Genomic DNA, 25,459 nt, shown 5'->3' with positions numbered 1-25,459 from the left:
TTGCGAGGCGGAGCACCGGGACTCTACGCATTGTTGTTAACGTCGCCGTGTAGTGACGGTAGCCTCCGCATCAACGTGTGTTCGGGTCCTGATGTTGTCTCCTGCTGCTGCGACTGAAAGGCCTCTTGTGTTCGACATCAACTCCTGGAATAATCTCGGTGCCTCCGTCAGGCTGGGTGTTGTCTCTATCATTGTATCTGTAATAAGACAACCTGCCTCGCCATCTGCACACCAGACAGAGTGCAGCAGAATACAGCTATAACTCTCCTACCACATCATGGGCCACACGATTTATAGGTGATTCTATCGTCTTTTAAGTTACCCATATGCAGCAAATGAAAATCCAATAAGTCAGTAAAAGTCATTATGTTTCTTCCCTTTCTCTATTTCTGTAAAATGTACCATTTATGAATGCTGTTATCTTTGAATTAAAAAGTACTGATTTTCATTCTCCCTATCAAACAGTTATGGTTTCTTACATTAAGGGCAAAGTGCTTATTACATTTTTGAATGTAGTACATTAAAAGCCTTTATATCAGGCAATCAGTCAGCCACTGGACATTCATGGTCCCCAGAGGATGGATTGTATTAACTCATGGTAATCCCTTTACTTGTTTTCCATAGTGCCATCACAACATCTTAATTTGTCCTAAATGTTTGTTTATGACCAATAACATGTAAAGGACATCATCATGTCGTTAGCAGTTGAATCAATTGTACTTAAAAAATGTTAGCATGCTAACATGCTAAATGATAATGATATATAATGACAATAATAATAATAATGCATTTTATTTGTAATGCACTTTTCATTGTTAAGAACAATCTCAAGGTGCTACAAAATAAAACAAAAATAAAAACAGACTAAAAGCAGGTTTAAGGACAGCACAAAAAGAGCACAAGTTAACTAAAATGCTTTTTTTAGGCCCTTCATAAAGGAGTCGATATTTTGCGGAGCCCTCAGGTGATCAGGGAGGGAATTCCACAGGTGGGGGGTGGCTCAGCAGAAGGCCCGATCCCCCATAGTGCAGAGGTTGGTCCTGAAGAGGTGAAGCAGGGTTTTGTCTAACAGGCACGGAGGTTTGTGGTGTGAGGAGTTCATCGAGGTAGGGAGGGGCATTTCCGTGGATGCACTGATGGGTAAGGACAGATTTTATATTTGATCCTGATTGAAACAGGAAGCCAGTGAAGTGAATGAAGGATGGATGTGATGTAATCATCATGTTTTTGCACCCTCATCAGGATCCTAGCGGCACTGTTTTGGATGTATATCAGTGTTAATCATTATACTTGATAAACATCAGCATGTTGGCATTGTCCTTGTGAGCATGTTAGCATGTTGACTTAAGCATAGCCCATGTGAGCCCATCCTCCTTGGAAAAAGGCAGAATCAGTAGTTTTGGCAAATCCCCACAAACAACATTATGTGTATGTTCAATTATAGTGGCAAAGTCCTCTAGTGGCTGAAGGAATTACATTGCATCAAAAACTAAAGAGGAGTGTGACGTTGTGATATGGCCACGGATGGAGGAGGCGTAGGGATCCACTGTTAATTTCTTGTTTCTTAGCGACAGTAAACATCGGTTGTAATCGCATTTGACCCAAACAGTAATATTTCTGCAAAGGTTTTGTTTTCACTCTTCAGTTCTTAAATATTTGTAAATGTTTAAAATGTCACACACTCTGTCGGTTGCATATCATTTGAATCAGTCTTAGTATTACATTAGCATAGAGGCTCCTGCTGCAGAGGAAATCATCTGCACAGATAAACTGGCACGTCCCTTCTTCCTCTCACAAAGGTGAAGCCTGTTAGGTCAGTGGAGGAACACGGTGCTTTCCTCCCCTTTGACATGACACGGGAAATTGAAGTGGACAAAAGGAAAAGATGGTTGAGGAAAAGCGGATGCAGAGATGTCATCACCATTGCGGCTATTGCACATTGTGCTTTTTGTCTTGTTTCTTTTTCTTCGGGGAAGGCATTTCAGGAGGTTCTTGGTGTTAACAGCAAGATGTCAGATTCTTGAAGGATTACAGCGCTCTTTGATCTTTCGTTCTTTAACATGCTCAATAGCCTGTTTTAATCCCGCTCTCTTTTATCTTTCCTATACTTTCACACTGCATTAACCAGGGAAGAAAGCCCTCGTGCCCTCCAACGGCATAATAGAGCAGACGTATGCTCTTTGTGTGTGTGTGTGTGTGTGTGTGTGTGTGTGTGTGTGTGTGTGTGTGTGTTTACCAGTCAATAATAGTAAGATAGGAGGTCAACGGGCCAATGTGTTCTCTCTTAAGACCACAATGTACCAGGCTACCTTGTCGAGAGTACATGTCAAAGTACTTTCACATTATCTCAAATGATTTTATCGTGACCACTAAACGCTGCAGGCGTTCATATTTTTCCCTCCATGGTTTAAGGAGGTGACACGTTGCCCTGCCGCCACTTCCCACCTCTGACAAATGCAGCATGAGTGTGTGTGTGTGTGTGTGTGTGTGTGTGTGTGTGTGTAGGATGGTGTCATTCTCTCCACACAGTCCAGATGTGTGTGTGTGTACATTTAATGGCTACATTTCTGGCCCTTGTTAACCTTCAGCCGATCCCCGGAGACACCACACAGATGGCCGTGCTCCTGCTGGTTTTGCATTGATTTGCAGTATTTCCACAATGCAGATGTTTACTTGGCTTCGTTCTTGTGTCCCGCAGGAGATTAGAAACGTGCACAACGAGCAACTGATGGGCATCAGGGTAGAAGAGGAGATGGAGATGTCGGACGATGACATGGAGGACTCCTCCACTACCAACAGCAAACACTCTGAGGACTCAGGTATTTGGGCTGACTAAACAGGTGCTTTGCCACAAAGGGTAATGTCACATACGTTGCTATACTGCAAATGTCACCTGTGTTTTGGTTAGAAGGTATAATATGTACAACAGAGTATATGATTGTGCATTGAATTGTTACCATCAACATCACATTCAAAAACCCAGCGATTTGAGTTTGCGTGTCTTTAATGTGTGAAAGGACTGTTTGCTCAAATCACACAAATCAGTACATTATAATTAGTTTGGAAATGCTTACTCTGTAATAAACTGTTTCCTGCTGTTTGCTCTAGGCATGTTGTGACCTTGGTGGAGGGAAATGTGTGGCCGTCACCATGACTCTCGTCTCTGGAGCACAATATTGCTCTATTGCAAGAGTAATTCTGGGAAATGTAGGGAATCGCTTATATAAAGTATGGTCTACCAAATTGGTTCCATAAAACATTGCTTTACAACTGTTTGTCACACAGGAGCCCCTGGAAATCACGAGAACAAATCATTGAATCTTAAATCACACAGAGAGAGAGAGAGGAGCTGGGGCTGCATTACCTCTCACAGGAAGCTGTAATCTGATATTAGAAACAGGTAACACAATAACAGATAAAACATGCTGCACAGAACAGGAAATACAGCTAATCTTTTCAAATCTCTTTTCAAAAGGAAAGTCGCGCCCTTTAGGCTTCATATTGGGAGCTGCTTTGTTATTATTACTGCAGTGATCTGTGCAATGATAAATCTGATATGCGGCCAACAACAAAACTGTGAAATTAAACAGGGAATAAGCTTCCTCCCGTGAAAAAGTGTCGTATCGGGGCTTACGTCGTGGAGTTTGATGAATTATGTAGCTGTGTATACATCACGCACCGCGCACACAGACACGTACGCATGAAGACGCTGAAAAAGACATCTCAGATCTGGAGTTATGGCTGAGGGTTTTCTGTCTCAGCACACAGATTAGTGGGCGAATGAACTGTTGTTATTCTCCCCGTGGTGTGTGTGCGTGTGTGTGTGTGTGTGTGTGTGTGTGTGTGTGTGTGTGTGTGTGTGCGTGTGTGTGTGTGTGTGTGTGTGTGTGTGTGTGTTTGTTAGTGTTGATAACATTCAGAGCAAACACTGGGGAAATTGGAGCGAATCTGGCCAAACTGCTGGCTTTCCTTGGGCAGCCAGTTAATAAGACATGACAATCAATACTATCCTCAACTCATCCCCGGCTCACTGAATACTGCTGGGAGAAAACACACATTTGCACACAAGTCGGGCTGTCCATATCTTTATATTATCACTGGTTATTTAATCATAGCTTTCTTTCAAGGTACTTCAACAAACAGACATGCTGGGCACTAGATCGTTAGAGGCCAAGACCAGGACCCCAGGTGCAGACCGGGGTCTACCACACCAGACAGAGCCCCAGGGGCAGGCTTTGCAAAGATGCTCCTGAGACAGTCTGGCACATAACAGCAGGTTGAAAGATGCAGGCAGGTATGGTGTACAAGGAGCACCATAACCAAGTGGCTGGCATAGTGTACAGGAACATCTGTGTGAATGGATGAGCCGTATTCACACACCTCACTTACATTCTTATCAATTTCATTCTACTATCAATTGCTCTCAAACTAAAACAAGCTGAATTTCATGAAATATGCATTCATGCAAACTGTGCATCTTCAGTGCAGCTTTTTGAACCACAAGTGGTCTGCTGATTTAAAATAATATATAGAAACACAGAACATGACAAACGCAAATTAAAAAAAACCTTGATAATAAACCTTGATAATAACATACAAACAAACAAACAAAGCACATAGAAGGGTAACTGAAGCTGGAATCAGTGAGATCGATGGAAGAACAAGAAGGCCTTTTGAAGTGAAATGAAAACAACTCAGGATCAGACTGTTAAATGTAGGTTGGTGCTCCAGGTGGACATCAGGGCACCATCAAGGTCTCGAGCTCCAGCTGGGTAAATCGGTTATGGGAAACACTGTTATGTCACCAAGCATTTGATTCGATTCAAGCAGCAGATGGAAAAGCTCCAGCTGTAATAGTGTTGATTTTAACTGTAGCTGGACAAAAGCTTTAAGGCACCAGTATACTCCATCAGAACTTCTTGTGGGACATTCAGTCAGCTCCAGAAACGCCTTTTATCCCCACGTTTTCTCTCTTTGATGGACGTGTCTTCATCCCACCTTTAACGCTGGCCAATTGGATCAGATAACACTTTCAACGACGTTGGATATAGAAGAGGAGCTAGTTCGTTTTGAGTATGACTCAGACCTAATAACTACTATGTACCTGTGTATCCACCAGCACACAGGTGCATGATGGTCAGTCTGTTTGCTCCTGAGGGGTCCGAGGTCCATGGGGTCTTTTAATACCTTGAGAAAAGCACAATTAATGTCCATTCAGTCAGTGGGTATGGCCACCAGTGCAACCGTCAACCAACTAACCCTGACTGTAAATGATAATAATAACAGTAATCCATCATGTCCCATACACAGTGTATGAGCCAGCTCTTTACCGGTGGATATGAGTTGGCATCACAAGGCCCTATTTGTTGAGTTTCCTGAAAAATCCAATTTTGGTGCATTTACTAATATATATGTGGATTTCACATCGAAATCAATAAATCAGCTTTGTTCTGCTTTCAGTCTCACCGGGGTCAGCGTGAATTAAATTCCTCAGAGAAATTTAATAGGAGAAAAAGGAGAATCCTATTGAAGTCAAGCGCCTGTTTAGAGATTAAAAAAGGCCCTTTTTTAAAAAGGGATTTTATTTGAGTGCCTGTATGGGAACATGATTTCTTAAACACTCTCATACCCTGCAGTCGGTTCACACGTGTAAAGGGAGGCGAATGAAAAGTCTCTGGAGACTTTCTCCACTCTTTTATTGAGATTAAACAGAATTAATTTTGCGGTGGCGTTTTGAAAAGTGTCATATTATTCTAATGCTTCTATGAAGTATTACAGTGTAAAGTGGGTGGATCTGTGTGTAGGTGGACAGAATTTTCTAATAGTCGGGGGATTATATGTGAAAATAAATCTCAGCATTTGACAGAAGTCAGGGTATGTTCTCTTTCATTAAGTTTAACAGCATTCATGAATATATAACTAGAACATATGTTTGCATTTCTTGTTGATGCCTGAATTGAAGACCTGCAGGGACAGAACAATAGAGTTTAAACAAGACCGATTAAAGGGGAACATGTTTAAAATCCATACATGTTATTCCTATGCACTAAGATTAAAAATATGAATAACATGAACAAATCGCTCGGCAATTCTTGCCCAAGCAGCCTCGCGATTTTGGCGTTAGTTCTAACCAGGCTTAACCAAGTAAGCGCCGCTTTAATTAGCGAGTTTGGTGGAATACCCCTCAGGTTGGAGCTGGCAGGCTTTCAGCGCAGTCTCGGCGAGGCTTTTTGCCACGAAACTTCCGCTACGCCAAGCTGAATCTGTGACGCCTCCCCCTGCTGCGCCGCCACACCCATCTTGGCGCAGGCGATCCACCAAACTGCCAAACTGACTGTGCGCAAGGCTGCGCGGGTCGAAACTTGCATTACGCCGGCTCCGCCACCCTGCGCCGCCCTGCGCTGCGCCACGAAACTAGGGCCCACAGTGTCTCCCAATCATTGTCTATAGAGGAGTTTGAGACTAAAACTAAAGAGTAACTCATGTTCACAAGTATAATAATAAAGTGGGTTCCACTTTAAATCCTGTCTAATAATGCGTCATTGTGTGTGTTTGTGTTTGCTGATTCATCTGTAGGTGTTTCCCAAGCAGAAGCCTTAAAGGAGGAGAACGACTCCCTGCGCTGCCAGCTGGACGCCTACAGGAACGAGGTGGAGCTGCTCAAACAGGAACAAGGCAACAGCCAACCAATCTGCAGCGAGGAGGACAACGCCCGCTCTCAGCAGCTCAGCTTCCTGCAGCAGGCCCTGCAAGGCATGCAGAAGGTAATGTGTCAGAAACATGCTAGAAGTGCCTCATACGTCGGGAAGGAAACGAATACAGATCATGAGCATGTGACTGAAATATGTGTGTTATGATGAAACATACATACATCAGTATCTAAAAAGAAATCAGTGAGTGCATCATTTATATGCTGCCCGAATATATCCACCTGAACAAGTTTAGTATTGCTTTTGATAGATATTGTCGTTTTTCTTTCTAATAGAGCAGCAAATACTGTTTGTTTCCTGTGTAGCATTTTTTTTTTTTTACAATTTTCTTGCTATCAGAATACTAAGAGACCAACAACTACAACACTTCTCTGTTGAAACAAACTACTTACCATTGGAAACAGGTGAAATGTCCCGGCTCAATCACATTTGGGAAATACTCACTTATCGGGAAACAAGTAAAACAAAAAGCTGCACTTCGGAACAAACTTCCTTTTCTGTGTGATTTCCAATCAGTGTGAGTTAAATGTTTATCGAAGTTTAAAGCAGCTTCAATCTTGACATTCCTGTAACGTCTGTGATATCGTGACCTCATCGGAAGGACGTTTTTAGTGTAAATCATAGTAGCTTTGGTTTATCACAGCTGATAGTAATCAGTGATTCGACGATTAGATCGGTATTCACGGCTCAGAGGAACTGCAGGTCATCTTCGAGGGCTATGACATTCCAAAATTACCTGAAATAGTGGCGGCAAACATTTTCAGAGAAAATGGTATTTATCAACGTTGTCGTGGCACCGTCAAGCTCGTTATTAAGCAATTCACGAACGAGCGACCTTGTGATGCTGTTCTGTGCAGCAGCAGGGAGTACAAACAGTGTTTGTCATGGAAAAGTTCATTTTAGATTAAACTGAAAATGTTGAGGGAAAAAAATGTTCCCTTTGCTGTAGTTCTAAAGCATAGTTTGGATATCTAAGAGTTCAGGGGTCAGGTTTATTGTTACGTATTGTGTTTTTGCAAGGAGCCTCTCTGGAAAGAACCAACAAACAAATCTGAACCCAACTAAATGTGATGGAAACCACTTTCCACTAATTATATGCATAAATATGTTGAACATACTTCTTTCTATCACATGTGCAATGTAGTATCACATGCATATCATCCACCTGCCACCTGGAATTATTTTTCTTAAATTTAGACAGACATGAATTTGGTTTGGCTGCTTCCAGGTGAATTTAAAGGCCCAGTACACCCACACATGTGTTTTCAAGTATTCCTTCTGCTCAGGTAGATGTAGGGCTGAGGGAAAAATGCGCAAGGTCACTAAACAGCAAGTACCAATTAAGAAGATGAAGGCGTTAATTGTCCCTTCCTAACAGATGCAACGTCCTAACGAGACTGAGGCGACAGGCTGCACACACCCACACACAGAAGCTGAGCTCTGATTAGGTGGATTAAACACATTCATGGGTGGATAATGACCGCCTTTTGCTGGTCCTGCTTTTTTTTTATTCATTTCCAGAAAGTTCAAGATTCAAGATGAGTTCAAAACGACTTGGTCCAAAACATCATGTAGGTTGTGTAATTTTTCTGGCTCCGTCCTCAGAAGGTGACGTTGATGGTTTGCCTTTGGGTCCAGTTTCTCCAGTGTGCTCTTTCATATCAACTGATGGGAGTTGTAAGCTTGCAAGCCTTTCTTTTGCATAAAGTAGGTTAGTACATTGAATACGTTTTGATTTTATAGGACAAAACAACACATTTGAATATTTTGACTTGAGCTCTGGGAAACTGGGATCTGTATTTCTCAGTCACGGTTTTTGAGACTAAATAATTAATGTATTAATTGGGAAAATAATCATCTGATTCATTGTTAATGAAAATAATCATTAGCTGCAGTCCTCGTGTGAATGCTTGATTTTGTAGGTGTTTTTATGTCATTTTATACATTTCAAAATCCCATACACCATCTCCCACAACACCCCATGCTTTATTATATTTATATTTGTTATTCCTTTACTGTTAAAGTTTTAATGTTGCTTAATGACTGGAGCAAATTGATGTTATATTCATGTTTACAATGCAGCGTGTATTCACATTCTGTCAGATTCTATAGGTGAATGTGGGAAAAGCACACTTTAATGCAGCATCTTTGCAGCATTTCTTTTTCCTTACACTTGTGTCACAGACACCTGTTTACAGGCTGCAGGCCCGTGCTTGCGGTTTGATGTGTTGTTGTTTGATTGAACAATAGAGTTCGGCATTTAGAAGGACATTACACTCCTTAAATGGCAGTAAGTCTTTGTGTCCTGGGGATCGGCCCCGAGAACGACAGCTTTGGGCTGCATTAAATAGAATTACCCTCAGGAACATTTAGTCGTCCACTTGGAAAAGGAAAACACTTCCTCGGGCAGCAATCCACTTCTCTGATCACCTGCTGTGTTGTCAAATAGCCTCAGCCTGCACTTATTCTTCCTTGAGCAAAGAGATGGAAAATATGGTTTTCAAGGCAGAGGAGCTTTTCTCCACATGCACGTCATTTCAAACACTGCATTGTAATCAACGTTCTGAAATGTGGCCCTGGCAAGTATATTAATACATCAGTGGAGCATTTGAACACTGTGCTGCTGGAACGTAGTTGTTTTTATCAGCAGATACATTCATCCTGTCGGAGAGAATAGATGTTCACCTTGAAACCTTGGAGACGTTTCCTTCATCTAAATGATGCCAAAACCTCAAATGTTAACATTTTTTAAATGATATTTCCTTCTGAAAGATAGACTGTTGTTTTTCCAACGCATTTCCCACGTACACATTCACGCACGTTAGCAGGGAGCTTCACAGTGCAACCGCAGTCTGGTTATCAAGTGGATCGGCACCAAGTCTCAGTTCTAACAAATTATGCATCAGTTCTGCAGTCAGTGTTTTGAGTCAAGCCTCTGAATCAGAGATCTTCAACAGGGGGTCCGCAGAGTTACTGTGAGTCCCCAAAATGATTTGATCCCAAACTTTTTTTCATCCAAAAATGTAAATATGTCCAAAAATACACATAACATGAATATAACCTTTAATAAGCAAATATAAATCTTCCTGTTTGTTTAATATTATGTTGTTAGTATGTAAAGTATGAAATTGTGATGTAGACATTTTAAAAATAGAATTAAAATATGAATCTGTCAACAATTATTATTTAAATGGCTTAGCGTTGTATACATCCATCATTATAAAGTACTGTTATACATGGCACTATAGGCTGCACCACACATTAATATTGGCAGGTTTAATAAGGAACAATATACGATTTGTGATAGGGGGTCCGTCCACCGGGTCAGTCTAAGTCTTGGGGGTCCTTGGCCTGAAAACGTTGAATGAATAAAATGAATGAATAAATAAATGAATGTTCTGCTTTTGGCCTTACGTCTAATAATGTGTTGAGCAGTAACATCTTCTCTGCGTCAAGAACATTTAAATACAAGATGTAAACTCACAATTCGATACGAGGTTTGTCTGCATTATGGTCTGACCTCAGCAACTCAGAGGCATCTATGTGACTTTGTCCTCCAATATGAAACTGGAGACACATTTGAATCACCTGCATTCTGTCTGTGTTGTGATAGAAATGTATTGCTATGTCCCGCCCCTTGAACACATACTGGCCAATCATAGTGGACAACTATCTGGGTCTGCTCTCAGCGTGTTAAGTGGATTTCGAGGTAGTCACGGTCAAATGTTGTGTGATAGTTTCACTTTTCCCCTGAGATGTTGGAAGGAGACACGTTTCTTTAAAATCCTCATAACATACCGATAGCAATCAATAAATGAAATGCTCTGTGGCCGTGGCAGGACTGTAAGAACCCCGTCCAATCAAAAAAGTAGGGCTGGAGAAAATAATTGGACGTCCTGCCTGTCTGTCAGTGCTTACTTCCTGATTCCAGTGCGTGTATGGTATGATATTGTGTTGTTGTTTTATGTTGTTGTGTGTGGTGGCTTGGTAGCATAAGAATTTCCCCCTGGGGATTATTAAAGTGCAATCAATCAATCAATCAATCAATCAATTGCGTTAGCACGTCTATGCTACACCAGCTACTAAAGGTACACTGAATGTATCCAAACGCTGCTTTTGCTTTGTAATAAAGACCTAGCCTGCTTTTTGTCTTACTGCTGAATTGGTTTGGCATCCTGAATATATCTTCAAACACATATTGTTGACCTTTCTCTCTGCTTCTCTCCGGAATTGCCTTTTTTGTTTTTTCCCCCCAAAACTTTGATCATATTTATTCAGTGAGTGGAGTTAGTGACCGTGTGGACGGTAGATTTGACAGCTTGACAGAGTAGCAGCGGGGGGGCAACTGGATAAGTGATTGGGTGGGTTTGACAACATCACATCATCAGATGTCAGCCTCCGTCAGCTCACATATACCTGCCCTGCATTTACACTGCCTTGAATTTATGCAGGCGGTGCAATCATCAGGTTTAATTACAGTGAACATGTTTTGTTAGATTAACATGCGGAGTGTAATATGCTCCTTTACCTGATTATATTTCCAAGAATTGTAGTTAGTAGCTGTAGAACTGTAGGAGCTGTAGAAGGTTACTGCAGGTTACTGCATCTATGGTATTAAATATGCACATTAAATATTGTCAAACCAAATTGTTCAGATAACTATTTCAGCAGTTCTTCACTGGACCACCATCATTATGCATAATATAAAATATTACAGTGTAATTGGTTCATTATCTAGACAGCATATGCAGACAACACATTGGTAATGTTTTTTTTGTATGCAGAGGAGCTCATTATGTTCAGGCCCGACCACCTGAAACTCTCCCCGGCTCCCTGACTCCAGACCAGTGCTCACTTTTCACCTCACTTGACAGACACTGCACAGCACCACTGTAATGGATGAATTATTCAGCATCGCATTAAAAGAAGGAGCTGATGAGGGCCTCCTTATTTTGAATATCTCCCAACAGGAGTTTTACCTTTTGATTCTTCAGAGTTAAGATCGAGACCATGAATCAGACAAAGTTATTCCCCTTCTGTCGAAGATCAGCTCTGGTGAAACATTAATGACTTCTTCCTCTTCTTCTTCTTCTTCTTCTTCTTCTTCTTCTTCTTCTTCTTCTTCTTCTTCTTCGTCTTTAGCAACTGTTGAAGATGAGGGACGAGTTGAAGGAGCGGGAGGCAGAGCTTGACAAGAGTATAGAAGACAAACTGCTGCTGAAGAACCAAATCCATGACCTCAAGTCAGGACTGCACAGCTTGCAGACGCCACACTCACCACAGGTCAGAAGAAAACACTCACTTGCTGAATCGAGGGAAGAATTTGTGTTCACGATTATGTGGAAATTAATCTCTGATGGGGGAGGAGGGCCTCATATGTGCTCTAGTTAGAAATAAATTACTTGATTGTGATTTTCAGTGCATGACAAATTTTGCTTATTTGGAATGTGATCAAACACTGTGATGGTTTTTGTGCATTCAAAGGGGTTTCTAATGATTCGTCCCTGAATCAACACAGCACACAAGACGGCATTGATAATCAACAGACTAATCAAGATCTTTGGGATCAACCATGACTTTACAAATAGAAGTTAATAATCTGAACTGCCTAAAAGACCCGGTCACCATGAGATTCAACCAATATTTTAAGATCCAGGCTACAAAATAAAGAAACAGACAAAGAGGTTGAAATGAGAATCATGTCAAAGGTTGCATATGAGGTTAGTCCTTAAGATTTCAGTCCTGATGGGGGTTAGAGAAGTACAAATATAGTCAATTTCTCCCGGGGTAAATCTGATTTATGTGCTATGTTAACAGATAACCAGGTTTAACTGGTGCTTCTATGATTGTATGTTTAGCATAAAAGACTGCAGGAGGGCTGAATGAAAGGAGAGAAAGGCCTGGTATTAAAAATACTACAATCCAAAGTCTTACTGAAATTGAAATGAACACAAACTTGCCTGTACAAGTTTGAATAAACAAGAAGTGATGCCTCCAAGACAAAGTTGGGGTTGGGAGGAAATATGACCTGCGTCATATAAACACCGACTCTGAGAAACCTGGTTTCTATGAGTGAACGGATTAATGAATGTAAACACACCATATGAGATAAATTAGATACATCTGCAACTGGCAGATTACATGCGTCATCATTCGCTGCTGAAAAAATGCCGCCTATAAATAGGATCAGAATTGGGGGTTTGATATTGTGAAAATTGAAAGGATTATAAATTTAAGGAGTTAAAAGGGAATCGCACTAAATCTAATAAGAAACTTCAGCTGGTTGTATATTGCATCCAATTTCATACTCAAATCAAGATAGAGCCTGTAAGTGTTGGCTGTGTGGGAGGAGGCGTCTGAGGGCACATAAAATCCTTCAGTGAACTTTTACACCCAAATGAGATTTATTTTCCTGTCAGTAGTTCTGAAGCAGGGACTGTTTGCATATCTTAGGACAATCATTGCCATCACTGCCATGTCCTTCGTTTCATTCTAGTTACGAGTTTTGTCAATCATAAAATAAGACACAGGGTTTTAGAAAAGCCAGACCAGAAGGGACCTGAGTTTGGAGACTTGAATGTGAAGTGGGGTCTCCTTTGTTTGCCGGCAAGGTGCCCTTGAGTGAAGTACATGAGAACTGCTCATACACTGACAGGAGAAGGCCGTGATTATACAGAGCAGCTCAAATACAGTTTTTATGCCCGTGAAGCAGTTTGTTCTTGTGTCACAACTGTCCTTGGGTTCAACTGCTGACAAAAGCTGTGAACAGACCACGAACTCACGGCTCTGCTGCTCCACAAGAGGCAGATGCGTTTTTTCAAAACGCTACAAAAACCTCATTTTATCGCAGGTCACCATTGACATCCCACAAAGATTGTAGTCGATTGCAGGAGGGCTCCACTACCTCTCGCTGGCCTGCTTTGGGCTCAGCGTGGTAACAGGGAAGAGGGCAGACACGAGATCAGGCTTCGAGCTCAATCAGCTATGTAATTGGATAATTATAATACTTAAACGGTCAAGTGTTGCCTGATGACTCTGGTGGCTTGCTGTCTGCTCTCATGTCATCATTTTGATTCACAGAGCTGCTAAAGTTGGTTTGCTGTGAGCTGATGGAAGGTCACTCAGCTGCAGATATTTACACCATGTGATTGAGCTTTTTCTCTTTTCTCGGTGCCTTCTCCTCCTGTCCTCGGCACGGGGACGGATCTATGCACAACAACCCAATAAAGGAGAGGGGAACCTGCTCTCCTTCTTCCTCACCTCATATTCAGGATACATCTGCAGACCTGACACAAATCAGTCTCAACACATCTGCATTTTGTCTTCTTCTTTTGTTGAGAACTAATATGGCTCCTCTAGAGGGTCGTTACTGGGAAGGCTAGAGGAATGGGTGCGTTACGAACATACACATGTTTGAAAAATCAGCGGGAGCTTGAATAATGTGAAGTTTCTTTATTCAACATTCTGCATATTGAGAATTCCCCTCCTCACTGTAATTAGTAGCACTATTCACCTAGAGTGAAAAGGTTGGCAGCTCATGTGGGGTTCAGCTACAGAAATCGCCTTTCATTGGAGACCAGTATTGTAGATGATTAGATGGTTGCTGGCTTATTTGTGTTGTGTGTTATGGTAGAGCTAATTATATAGCATGTCTGTTATTCTAGAAACATTCAAGTGTAAACCTGTACATTCTTCTTGTAAAGAACAAGAAACACTTGAAGTACAAAGTACACACTAGTTTTTTCTGTAGGTTCTATTCCCTGAATGCAGCAGGTAGCTGGAAGATACATCCCCACCCTCCCTCAGTCAGACAGGAGCCTTTGTTTAGTTCATGCAAACATCTCCTAACACCACACATCTCATTACTGATTATAGTGACTACCACATTTCATTTGATTCATTTGTGTTAACATTATTAAAACAAATATGTTTGTTTTTCCCCCTGATTCTCCCTCTCCTTTGTCTTTAGAACCGGGTCATGATAATAGTTATTTCCAGGAATATTCCCAGGAAAGTATGAGGAAATGATTGTGAAATGATGGACCTGTAAAATAAAGTTTACGTTACCGTGCAGGTTTGTATCCTGATGGGTACCGTTATACATCCCTCTGCAGGGCAATATGTCTTTCCTCTACCTCCTCTAGCTCCTCTAACTGTTTTGCTGGGGAGGATTTCTTTTCACTCCCTGCATATGTATCTCTCCCTGTCCTCTGGAGGATTATCTCTGCATACAAGCAGCAGAGATACTTCATCATCTGGACCTCAGTGAGGAGGACATTATCCTCAGGTGACGTTAAGGAGATAACAGCACCTTATGTTTGACTATTTCTGTACGAGCACGTGACAAATACGTGCAAGCTCTTTCTATCTCTGGAGAAAAATCCCCCTTCTGGACTTAAGCTGCTTTCACATTGTTGCAAACAGCATTGGGATGCTTCATTATTCCTTGTGTGTGATGTTTTTTTCCGGGCATGCTGGATAAACACTGCAGCGAAGGTTCATACTCATGTACTCTTGTTTCAAAAAGTCACTTCACCATTCTGGCACCATGTTTGCTGAAGTGAAAGATAATTTACTAGAACTGATGTTTTGATGTTTAGATAAAGGCATCTTCATACTCTGTTAAATACAAATACAAAAGGAGGAGGAAAAGCCTGAGATAGTGTAGCTGTGGATAGGTGAGGTGACACATAAGCCGTGTTGGTCAGCGCAGACGAGGAGAATACGTGCGTTGTGGAGCTCGACGAGCTGCAGCTTCATCACGCTCCCCTACCTCTCGTTTCCCAGCGCGTAACCGTGACTACATATGTAACGCACACACGCTCTCGCCATGCAGCCGTGCAGCACTGCCTCAGGATCCACCCCGACCAGCACACTCGGATCAGCCCCGCTACACACAGCTCAGCAGTGAGCTGCTGCTCCCCCTTAAAAGAGGCTCTGATGCGGGGGAAGCATCCTCCTGATCTGTCTCAGCCCATGTAACAAGGATGATGTGTCCGCTCTGAGCATTTTATAATGAAATGAGAATGTGATATATCAGGGGAATCTGCAGCTTCCCCTCCATGTTTATGTGGCATTATAGTAAGTTTCATTTTTTTTTTTTAGCTTTGTGGCCCACAACTTTACTCTCACCACTCTCATAGTGTTGTTTTTGGCAACGGCAGGCAGCTAATTTAAGATAAAAAGCTTGGATACGCTCGCTGTAAGCCAGCTGCTCAGCACCAAACAGCAGACAGACGCAGTTAGCCGCTATAAAGCCAGATATAGACTCTGTAACTGATGCATGTGTTAATAAGTATGCGTTTGCTAACAGGATCATCAGCTTAACATGTGATAATATGTCAATGCGTGTTTCTACTGCCCCCAAGTGGCCAAAAAAATCAGTGAATGCACGTTTCAATATGCCCAGATCTCGAATTATGATATATCATGAATCATTATCAAAACTGTTTAACATACATTACAACATAAAAGTTCATCTTCGCTGATCCACTGATTGTTGCCGTTACTAAATCTGGATCTACATTAGACCAGGTCACTGTGACTTGACCCCTCTCAGCATGTAATGCAGGAATACTCCCTATCATACCAGTCCTTGTAGGATAAAGACAACTGGAGCAGTCTGTATAAATATCAGAATACAGCAACAACAACACAAAAGCAGCGAGCCTGGGCAAGGACATCATTAATTCTATCCGTTTTTACTTACATGTGTGGATTTCTTCATGAAAACCTCTCGTTGATATCGTTTCTGCTGGAGGATCATTTTTATTCAACAAGCACAAAGAAACCAGCAGTTTTCTCTTGTCATAGAGTAGGTAGTGAAATACATTTACATACACGAAGACATTACATTATATAGCGGGGATGGAGCGCATCAGCTCCTTCCACGCAACGTGACAGTTCGGTGCAGTGTTTGCATTGGATGCTGCATTACATATTCATTCACTGTGTTCATTCAGGCTGCATCGCGGCTGTCAGCTCTGCATTATTTCCTAATACTGCTTATCTGCTTAATAATGCAGTTATTATAAAGTATCTGTGCTATCGTCTCCTAAATCCACTCTGGAAATGTCATCGTTCATCATGCGCCTGTCAACAGTGCTGTCATGTTATCACTGCCTTCAGCTGTGAGAGAGAAGCTCCTTTAATCATTTTAAACAGTGTGTCGCCGACGGTCTGTCATCTGGCACGCCGGGTTTCCGTTGCAACGTACTTAGGTATTATTTAAAGGCATGTGTTCTTAACTTTTAATGCAGCTTTGATGAAATCAACCAGTGCCTCTCCACACAGCACTGTTTGCTCTGTGTATTTCATTATTTCTATTCTGGGATGTATATATATCAACTATTTGACTTTCCTTTATCTGAGTTTGTCCCCAAAACTTGAAGGGAAAAAGTTCCTCTTCAACTGTGTGTGTGTGTATGTGTGTGTGTGTGTGTGTGTGTGTGTGTGTGTGTGTGTGTGTGTGTGTGTCTGCAGGGATAGAGAGTGAGTCTTGGTGTGTCTGATTGCATTAGTGGGTGATTTGCTTCTCATTGACGTTTCCTCTCATTTTTCTAATTGACTCTAGCTGGAGACGCTAAAGCGTGATGACAGAGGGAGGGAACAGAGTGCTAATCAAGTCAGTGTAAGTGTGTGTGTTGGGGGGACTGAGCTCTTACTACTCCACCCTTTGTATGTGTCTTCCCTTTTTTATTTTGACTTATTTCATCTCCTCCCCTCCCGTAACTCTCCAACTAACATGACATCATTACAAGCCAACCTTCTCTACTCGTCACTGACTAAATCACCCAGACACAACTGGGTTAAATAATGAAGGCCCGGCATACACTGCCTGTATACTATAGAGGAAATGTGCACACTCAAATACATACTTCCCCACACACTCTCACATTAGACACGAACTTGAAGACGAGGCCGCTGCATCCTGATTAAACTAGACCCTGGAGGGGAAGCCGCCTTCCATCGCCGCCTTCCATCGCCGCCTTCCATCCCCGCGATCCTCGTCTCAGAAACTTCCATCATTAAGGCATGAGCCCCTTTTTCTGCAACGCACACATCAATATGTACTCCTCCTCACTTTTGTGCATCAGGCTGTCGCAGGTTCATCGTAAACAACAGCTTGATCATTACCGTCGTTAACACTTCCCCTCTCTCGTGTTGCCGCTTTGTCAGAGCTTAAGCTGCTGCCTCCATTCTTTTGCTCCTTCATCCTGTTCTAATGGCTTTGTCCTTCTTTTTCTGTTTACTTTCTACTTTTGCGTTTGCTTACAGTGCAAAACTCTTTGAATGCTTTATTTCACCCTTTAAATGTGAGACTGTCAGCTACCAAGAGCCCCGTTTGGATTTTTCTGTTGCATCAGTGTTAAACTGTGGCGTTAATCGGTGCCATGCGGGTCCTTGAGCAGCTGGCTGTGATCTCTGTGTTTCCGCAGGACGTAACGGCATCATCGGTGGTGTCCTGCAGTCAGGACAAAGAAGGCCTTCCAGAGAAGATCCCGTCCTGTCCTGTTTTCTCTGAGAGGGATGCACTGCTAGTTGGTATGCAGCCTTTCTGTATCTCCATGGCATCACCGCATTTACAACACAACAATACCAGATGGCGGAAATTTGTCTTTTTGATCACATCTGCACAACAACAGCAATTTGGGTTGAAAATTGAGCTAAACGTCATTTTGGTCAGGCCAAATAAAACTTACTGAAAGTGTACAAAATACATAGAATACCTTCCGATGCGGAGAAATTGCCACAAGGCCAACAATTTTGGCCTCGACAGCAATGTCGCATCACAACAAAGGGAGTAAGCTGTCACATTAAACCGCATTGTATCGGTAAGTGTTGTTGTTATTGTCCCTCCCTTGTGTAACATAACCACAACATGCAACGCCACCTCTGCAGTCGCTGTGACGTAATAACCATCCACAATTACAGACGCATTAGAGCGATTGGAGGGAGACGTGAAGAGAGGGAGACTTTTCTCATTAGATTACGTAACGCAATGTGGCTTTATGATAATGGGAAATATAGCCAACGTCTATCCCCCTCGTGTGTAATAAACGACATTATTTATAGAAGTGAACAATGCCTCGTCCTATTTTGCTGCTTGTTTTCCGGCAGGCTGCATTTTCACACATTAATTTTCAAGGACATTCGTTGGCTCAAAGCCTGAAAGATGGAACTAGCTGCGTCTTGTTCGGGAGGAAAAAGTGTAAATGCAAATTCTGCCAAAGGGTTTACCTTTGTGTCCATGTAGGACCAGCTACCGTTCTTCCAGTGCCAGAAATATCTGCATCCACTGTCTCATAGCAGGTAGTTAGGCAGTCAATGGTGCTTGTCCCCCGGTCATGCCCACTCCGCCTGTGTGCCGAGGCCGAGGTGGGGCCTATTAAAGATCCTGGAACCTTCTTATGTCAGAATCACTCCTCTTGACATCTTGTTTGATGTCGAGTTGAATTGAGCACCGCGGGGGAAAATGGGACAGTCGGCTCCTGGAAGAAGAAATGGTTCATCAGGAAACAAACGTTTAATCTGATTCACCCTCCTGTGGATGTAGATGAGCGTAGTTGTGTAATGTTGGAGGGCAAAGTCTGTTCCTGGATGAGTTGATTTTCAATAAGGATTAAACTTATTTTGCGTCTGAAAAGACAGATGAAAACATCTGTTATACACAGAAATAATAATATTTTTTTATTACAAATTTGGTCTTATTTTTTTGCCAATAATGAAAAACATTCTTTTCCCTCACTATTGATAAACTGATTAATCTCACGAGGCCGCGTCCTCATTTTCTTCCTGAAACAAATGTAATGAGTTTTCTTTCAGGACAAAATCTCTCAAAATCTCTCTTTCCACTAGATTATCATAACACACTTCAGACTTCAACTCTTACAGAGTTCTTACTGGTACAAGAAAACATCAGCACATTACTCCAATATTCAAAACACTTCAGTGGCTTCCCATCCAGCAGGAGCATCAACCTTGAATTCCTCCCACTGGTTTTTAAGGCACCGCAGTTCCCCTCCTAAGTATATTTCTGACATGCTCACGGTCGGTACCCCCATCAGACCTTGCAGGTCTTCAGACCTGCTGGTTTATGGATTTCAGTAGCACGCAGCTTTGATGAGAGACATTAAAGCCACCATCAAACACCACAATACACAATGCTAGTAGTCTAACAAAAGCCACCTGTGTTTCCTCACTTGTCTTCAGTCAGGCCAGAGGAGGAAGAATAGCACAGACTGATTTCTGGAGTCTTAAGCCACGGCTAAAAGTCATGTTTGAGTCAAAGCCTGCTGCTTCGTGACATGGTATGTCTGCATTTTGACAGTTTAATTAACGTGTTTGCGTGACCTCTTTGTTCTACCTCAGGGATCATTTCGACCTTCCTCCACGTCCACCCGTTTGGTGCCAGCATCGAGTACATCTGTTCCTACCTGCAGCGTTTGGACACCAAGGTAACAGGCACACGCACACACACGCACACACACACACACACGCACACACACACACACACACACACTATCCTTGACATAGTGACACAGATTAAATTTCCCTGCAGGGCTGACATATGGGCCTGCTGTATGCCAGGGTCCCGCTGTGCCACTTTAGTCTCATGGCACACAAACAAGCCTGAAGTGCAGGTGAGAGCCTTCAGTTACGCTGAGATTTATTTAGCCTTTATTTATCCCAGCAAAGGTTGGCACATCAATTTTAAAATGCCACTGCTTCACACAAATACCGGTTATTTACTAATAGGCTAAAGGCTAATGCAAGTCTGACAGTTTATCAGTCGCCTCCTTTTTTATTTACGACGTCTACGACGGCGGATTAGAGCCACGGGAGGAAAATGAATAAATAACGGAGCCGACAGACTGGGGCAATATGATATGGGCCAAATTGTCATCTTATGGGTGTTTATTGATCGGGCGGTTGGGCTAAAACGCTAGCGGTAGTTTTCACTGTCATAGCAACTTCAACCCCGATAATTAGAAAAATGAATGCGTAGATCCTTTGGAAGTTAGCTAACATAAATGCTGGTTGTTAGTATCGTAAAAATATGACTTTATAGACTTGTTAATTTTCAACCTGTTTTGCCACTTTTTAATCTTGTAAACTTGCGACTTTATAATATTATTATAATAATCTTCTCTCTCTCTTTTCTTGGGATATGGCCCCCCTCTCTCAGCTCCGTTGTTTTTTTCCCCCTACAGTCAGGCCCTAATACGCTGTCACACACATCAGTCTCAGTATAGACTTTTTTTCTACTTTTTTTAATTTTAAGTGGATTTCACAAATCATATTTTCCTATTTGATTGGATAAACGAGTGTGTTATTTTGTTGGCAGCTAAATAATTCTGGGCAGAAAATTAAGCAGACACCTCCGTTTCTTATTTCAGGTGCACACCATGCTCACAACAGGTTTAATCCAAATAGGATTACAAATACAGATGTTTTTGTGACGTGATCAGATAAAGATAGTTTGTGTTCGGTGCACAGCCACACTGGGAGTTGGTGATTCAACCACATAACGTGGGCAGCTGAGTAAACCCACAGTTGTTGTTGCAGCAAGGTGGCAGCTTTAGTTTTTCCCTTCTGATGCTTAGCGCAGCACCGCTGACCTTCCCTGTGGTTAAAATCGTGTTTGCCTCGACCTTTTAGGCCCGGCACCTCGTTAAAAGTGTGAACCTCAACATATAAGATTTTTTTCTTCTTGCCGTCAGAGCCTCTAGGGTTCTGTCCTGTTGATTTGATCTCTTTCTAATTTTATCACACATCCCCAACTTGCACAGCTTATTGACGAATATATTCATGCTCTCGAGGAGGTTATTCAGACTTATGTGAACAAGGTGACACTTTTGAACTGATTCCTGGTTTCTAACTGAGCTGAGCTTTGTCATCAACATCCCTCATGATTTCTAAATGTGTTCTCATTACCTCCTGCAGCTTTATTCTCACTGTATCTGACCGGCACCTTCATGATGAGGAATTCATTAATGTTAGTCTCTATATCTGTCCTGATTTAACCATTAAAAGTTATTATTGTCATCGAACACAGTTTAATATTAATAGTCATTCTGTTGGATCTGATAAGTCAACTTGCCTCTTATATCTTTTACCAACAAACAAATGTGGTGTAAAATGCAGGAGTTACTGGTATATGCCGAATCACCCTCCATTACTAATAGTGTGCAGCCTATGTATTACTTTTTGATGAACTCATTAAAAATATATACTGTAGACTTAAAAACAGCAGAATATAGTGAAAAATGCCCGAAGGTATTTCTCAGAGCGCATTTTTACATCTTCAGATTGCTTGTTTGGTCGAGCCAATAGTCCAAAACCAAAAGATATTTTCTTCACAGTCGTATCAAACGGAGAAAACGCAGCCCATCTTCACATTTGAAAAACTGTAAGCACATATGATTGATATCGATATTGGTGGTATTTCTGTTTGGTAAATGAATGGACAGTAGGTTCATATTTGATAGACAGATTTAGTTCGAAGACGTTAGAAATAATGAGGTGAAGAAAATTCGGGATCATGATTCCTCTCCTCGCTGCAGTGACACCCCAGGGTGTGTCAGTACACTATGACATCATTGCTAGGTGTCGTTAGAGGTGCTGCACAGTTGAAACCTCAAGGAAATCATTCAGAATTATTTTGCCATTGAGCATTTCTATATGTTGGGGGGTTATTGAGGTACATTTCTAAATACAAATATATATTTATAAACATTGCCACTCATTCTTGGACACCGAAGGAGCAGAACATGTCGGCCTTCAAGAATAGCTCAACAATTGATCTTACTCTTCAGTATTTCTATGAATTAAACAAATGAGATATAAGGTGTTCTTTTATGCTAGCTGTCAGATTGTTTTTACAAAGCCAGGCTACCTTTCCCCCATCCCCAATTTTTATGCTAAGCTAAGCTAACCCTGTTAAAATAATTTTTCCGAATAAATTCACCCAAGGAGGAGATCGGAGACATAAGTAAAGTCGACGTCTGACTTTAATCTTGTACAAGAGGAGCCGTTACAATGCAACAACGTGTGAGGATGCTACAGAGGAAGTGCTCAAATCACTGTTGTGACTTGAGTCTTTTAAAGGCACAGGAGATGACGCGTCATTGACAGTGAATCTTCGTGTAGACCAAGACATCATGTGCACAAGGTCCCTGACAACAGTTAGGCATACCTAAGACATGAGGTTATTCATACCTAAGACAAGGTTATACAAAATTCTTAACGGTAGTCATCGTTACGTAGTCCTTGTCTGTGTAGTCATCACAAAATTCTTATAACAAACCCTCTTCTGAGTAATATCGATTTCTAACTCACTGCAGGAAAATGAATAAGGATATGTCCCAGTCAAACTAGCTTTTGACATGTCTTTGCAGGGCTGTGTGTGTTTTGTATGTGTTCAGCATGCTTTACATGAGATTGTGTTGTTTGATTGTGTGGTTTGAGAGTTTGTGTGCTGTGTCTCTGCGCATCAAGCAGCCCACAGAGTTTTGTCAATACCACCGGCTGCCCTGCCCATCAGCCAGCCCAATCCCCTCTACTTATCTACCGGCTCCACACGCGGCCCCATTGTCTGTAATGATACGCCGCTTCTATCTCCATGATGGACTTTAATGCATCCTGACATCAGTATGGCCTCCAACAACCCGGTTATTAATGCAAGACGGTGTGGGTCGTCTCCAGCAGCTCCTGCAGTGGATTTCTGTCTCCGCTGTCACCTGAGCTGTTGGGATTCTCCACAGCCCACCCGGGCGATGTGAGCCGGTGTTAATCCTGCCATGTCGCTCATATTGTCTCGCTGCTTGCCCTTTTCATCTGGTTTAAGTTGAATGTGTGAGAACTGAAGGTAAGCACGATGAAAATGAAGAGCAGAGGTGTGATCAGTGGAGGTGTAAGATGATGTGTGAGTGTGCATTAATTTGTGTGGCACCTAACTCCCTGTGTGTGTGTGTGTGTGTGTGTGTGTGTGTGTGTGTGTGTGTGTGTGTGTGTGTGTGTTTCCGCTTCCACAGATTAACACCGGTGAGGTGGAGGCTCTTCTTTCTCGGCTGCCCTGCATCTTCAGACAGGAGCTGACCGGCGTCGGAGCCAGTCTGAAGAAACGCTGGAGCTTCTGCGGTTTCCAGGGCATCAAGAGCACATAGCCGGTGACACTTCCGGGACATTGGAAAAGACGACAGAGGACAGACGAGGCGACACAGGTACACGGAGGACACTCTGGAAATGTGGAGATGCCGGACTCCTCCCGTGCAGACAAGAGCACAAATTATTCAGCGCAGATCTCAGATCAGGATTGGGGTGTTCTGTGTAGGTGGCAGAGAGATAAATACACCGTTTTTTTTGTGTGACGGCGAATTAATTGGCGGCATCTCTATGGTGACCAAGAAGTGGATATTTCTCTATGGTGACAGTCACGTCATCTCACACTCTGTCCTTTCAGTTTTTTTTTTTTTTTACATGGGACCATAAAGCCCCAATCTCAGCAGAGTCACAGGCTTGGTGGTCTTTTATAGTCAAGGCCAACATTGGCTGGGTGTACTGGCAGAATGGACTAAGGGGCAACACAGGAAGGTCATCAGGGTCTACTTGCAACCTCAAAACTCTCTGGGTTCCTTTTTTTTGTACAATCATGTGAAATAAATTGTTATATTTGCTTCTACGTCCTGCTTAGGCTGTTAAAAGTGCTCACAAGACAGATGCAGGTTGATTTTTTAGTTGTTTACACATCTGTCGCTGTTGAATTACACTCCTATTTGGTGCCACATAAGTCAGTTTTCAAACAGACAGTGAACAGCGGAGAGAGTAATCAAGCCCAGAATGGGGCCCTTAAATGCTGAAAATGTTAAAATGACGGAATGAATGCTTTTCTTTCTTTATAAATCAAGAAAAGGACACATATTGGCTATCAGACTACATACACATGGTGCCTTCGAGGTCTGGTTTATTCAACAAAGGGACTATTTTTCTTTGCACAATTTAATTCCCAAATATTGATTGTGAATTGAAACAAACTCCTTTCTTCTGCTGCATTCATGATTATAGTGTCAGGCGCATATACCCACCAATGATAATTGCGTTCACAGCTTCATTGTATCACAATGTGAAAATGAGCTTCCTTTTGTTCGTCAGAAGGGCTCCAACAAGCCGTTGATTTTCTCCCGCAAAATTTATTCAAGGCACTCGGTACAAACAGTTAATACGTGTCTGGAAAACATTCATGGTGAAGTGGCTGATGCGTTTATGGTGGAATAACACTTTTTCGCACATCAAAGGCGGTGTGTGCGTGCATTTTAAATTCAAGCATCAATGAGTTGGGGTTTTTTTTTAAAGTGGTTTGAAACAGATTAAAATAAATAATGCAACAAAACATCTAAAGATGGTGAAATTTGGGAAATGACCATCCGTGTCATTCTACCAGTTTCTTATGCTGGATGATACCAACCTGCCTGATGTTTGCTGTAATATGCTGGTGAGTACACGTCCATCATCAGCCTGATGGTTAACCGTCCTGAAGGTGAGCTTCTATTGCCATCTACTGGACACATTTAACAATCAGAGCTTTACTGTTGACTTCACTGTCTGCCCCCTCCCTCAATAAAGGATGGCATTGTGCTGATGCTGCGTGTGATGGTGTTTGAGAAGGTGCTCTTCTGCTCCTCTATCATAGACTGGTGGTGCAGTACTTAAAAGTACTTAGATTTTAAGTACTTAGATTTTAATATCGA

General features: G+C 42.1%; 1 protein-coding gene across 4 annotated transcripts in view; it reads left to right on the top strand.

The window, feature by feature from the left end:
• Positions 1–25,352, top strand: part of LOC311013850 (ecto-NOX disulfide-thiol exchanger 2-like) — a 160,740-nt gene extending 135,388 nt beyond the window's left edge. The window contains exons 9-15 of one of the 4 annotated variants that reach the window (XM_084010107.1): positions 2,699–2,819; positions 6,577–6,764; positions 11,853–11,993; positions 17,284–17,334; positions 18,149–18,254; positions 20,082–20,167; positions 23,747–25,352. In XM_084010107.1, the coding sequence (XP_083866233.1) occupies positions 2,699–2,819; positions 6,577–6,764; positions 11,853–11,993; positions 17,284–17,334; positions 18,149–18,254; positions 20,082–20,167; positions 23,747–23,878 (825 nt within the window). In that variant the 3' untranslated portion in view covers positions 23,879–25,352. Of the gene's footprint in view, positions 1–2,698; positions 2,820–6,576; positions 6,765–11,852; positions 11,994–17,283; positions 17,341–17,610; positions 17,699–18,148; positions 18,255–20,081; positions 20,168–23,746 lie in introns of those variants that run through there. The other 3 variants (XM_084010106.1, XM_084010108.1, XM_084010109.1) reach the window with 3 other exon arrangements.
• Positions 25,353–25,459: the final 107 nt, after the last annotated feature.

Source organism: Eutrigla gurnardus (genome assembly GCF_963514095.1).
Source record: "Eutrigla gurnardus genome assembly, chromosome: 5".
NCBI classification, from domain to species: domain Eukaryota; kingdom Metazoa; phylum Chordata; class Actinopteri; order Perciformes; family Triglidae; genus Eutrigla; species Eutrigla gurnardus.
The sequence above is the reverse complement of the archived record's forward strand: the minus strand, read 5'-3'. Positions and strand labels throughout refer to the sequence as shown.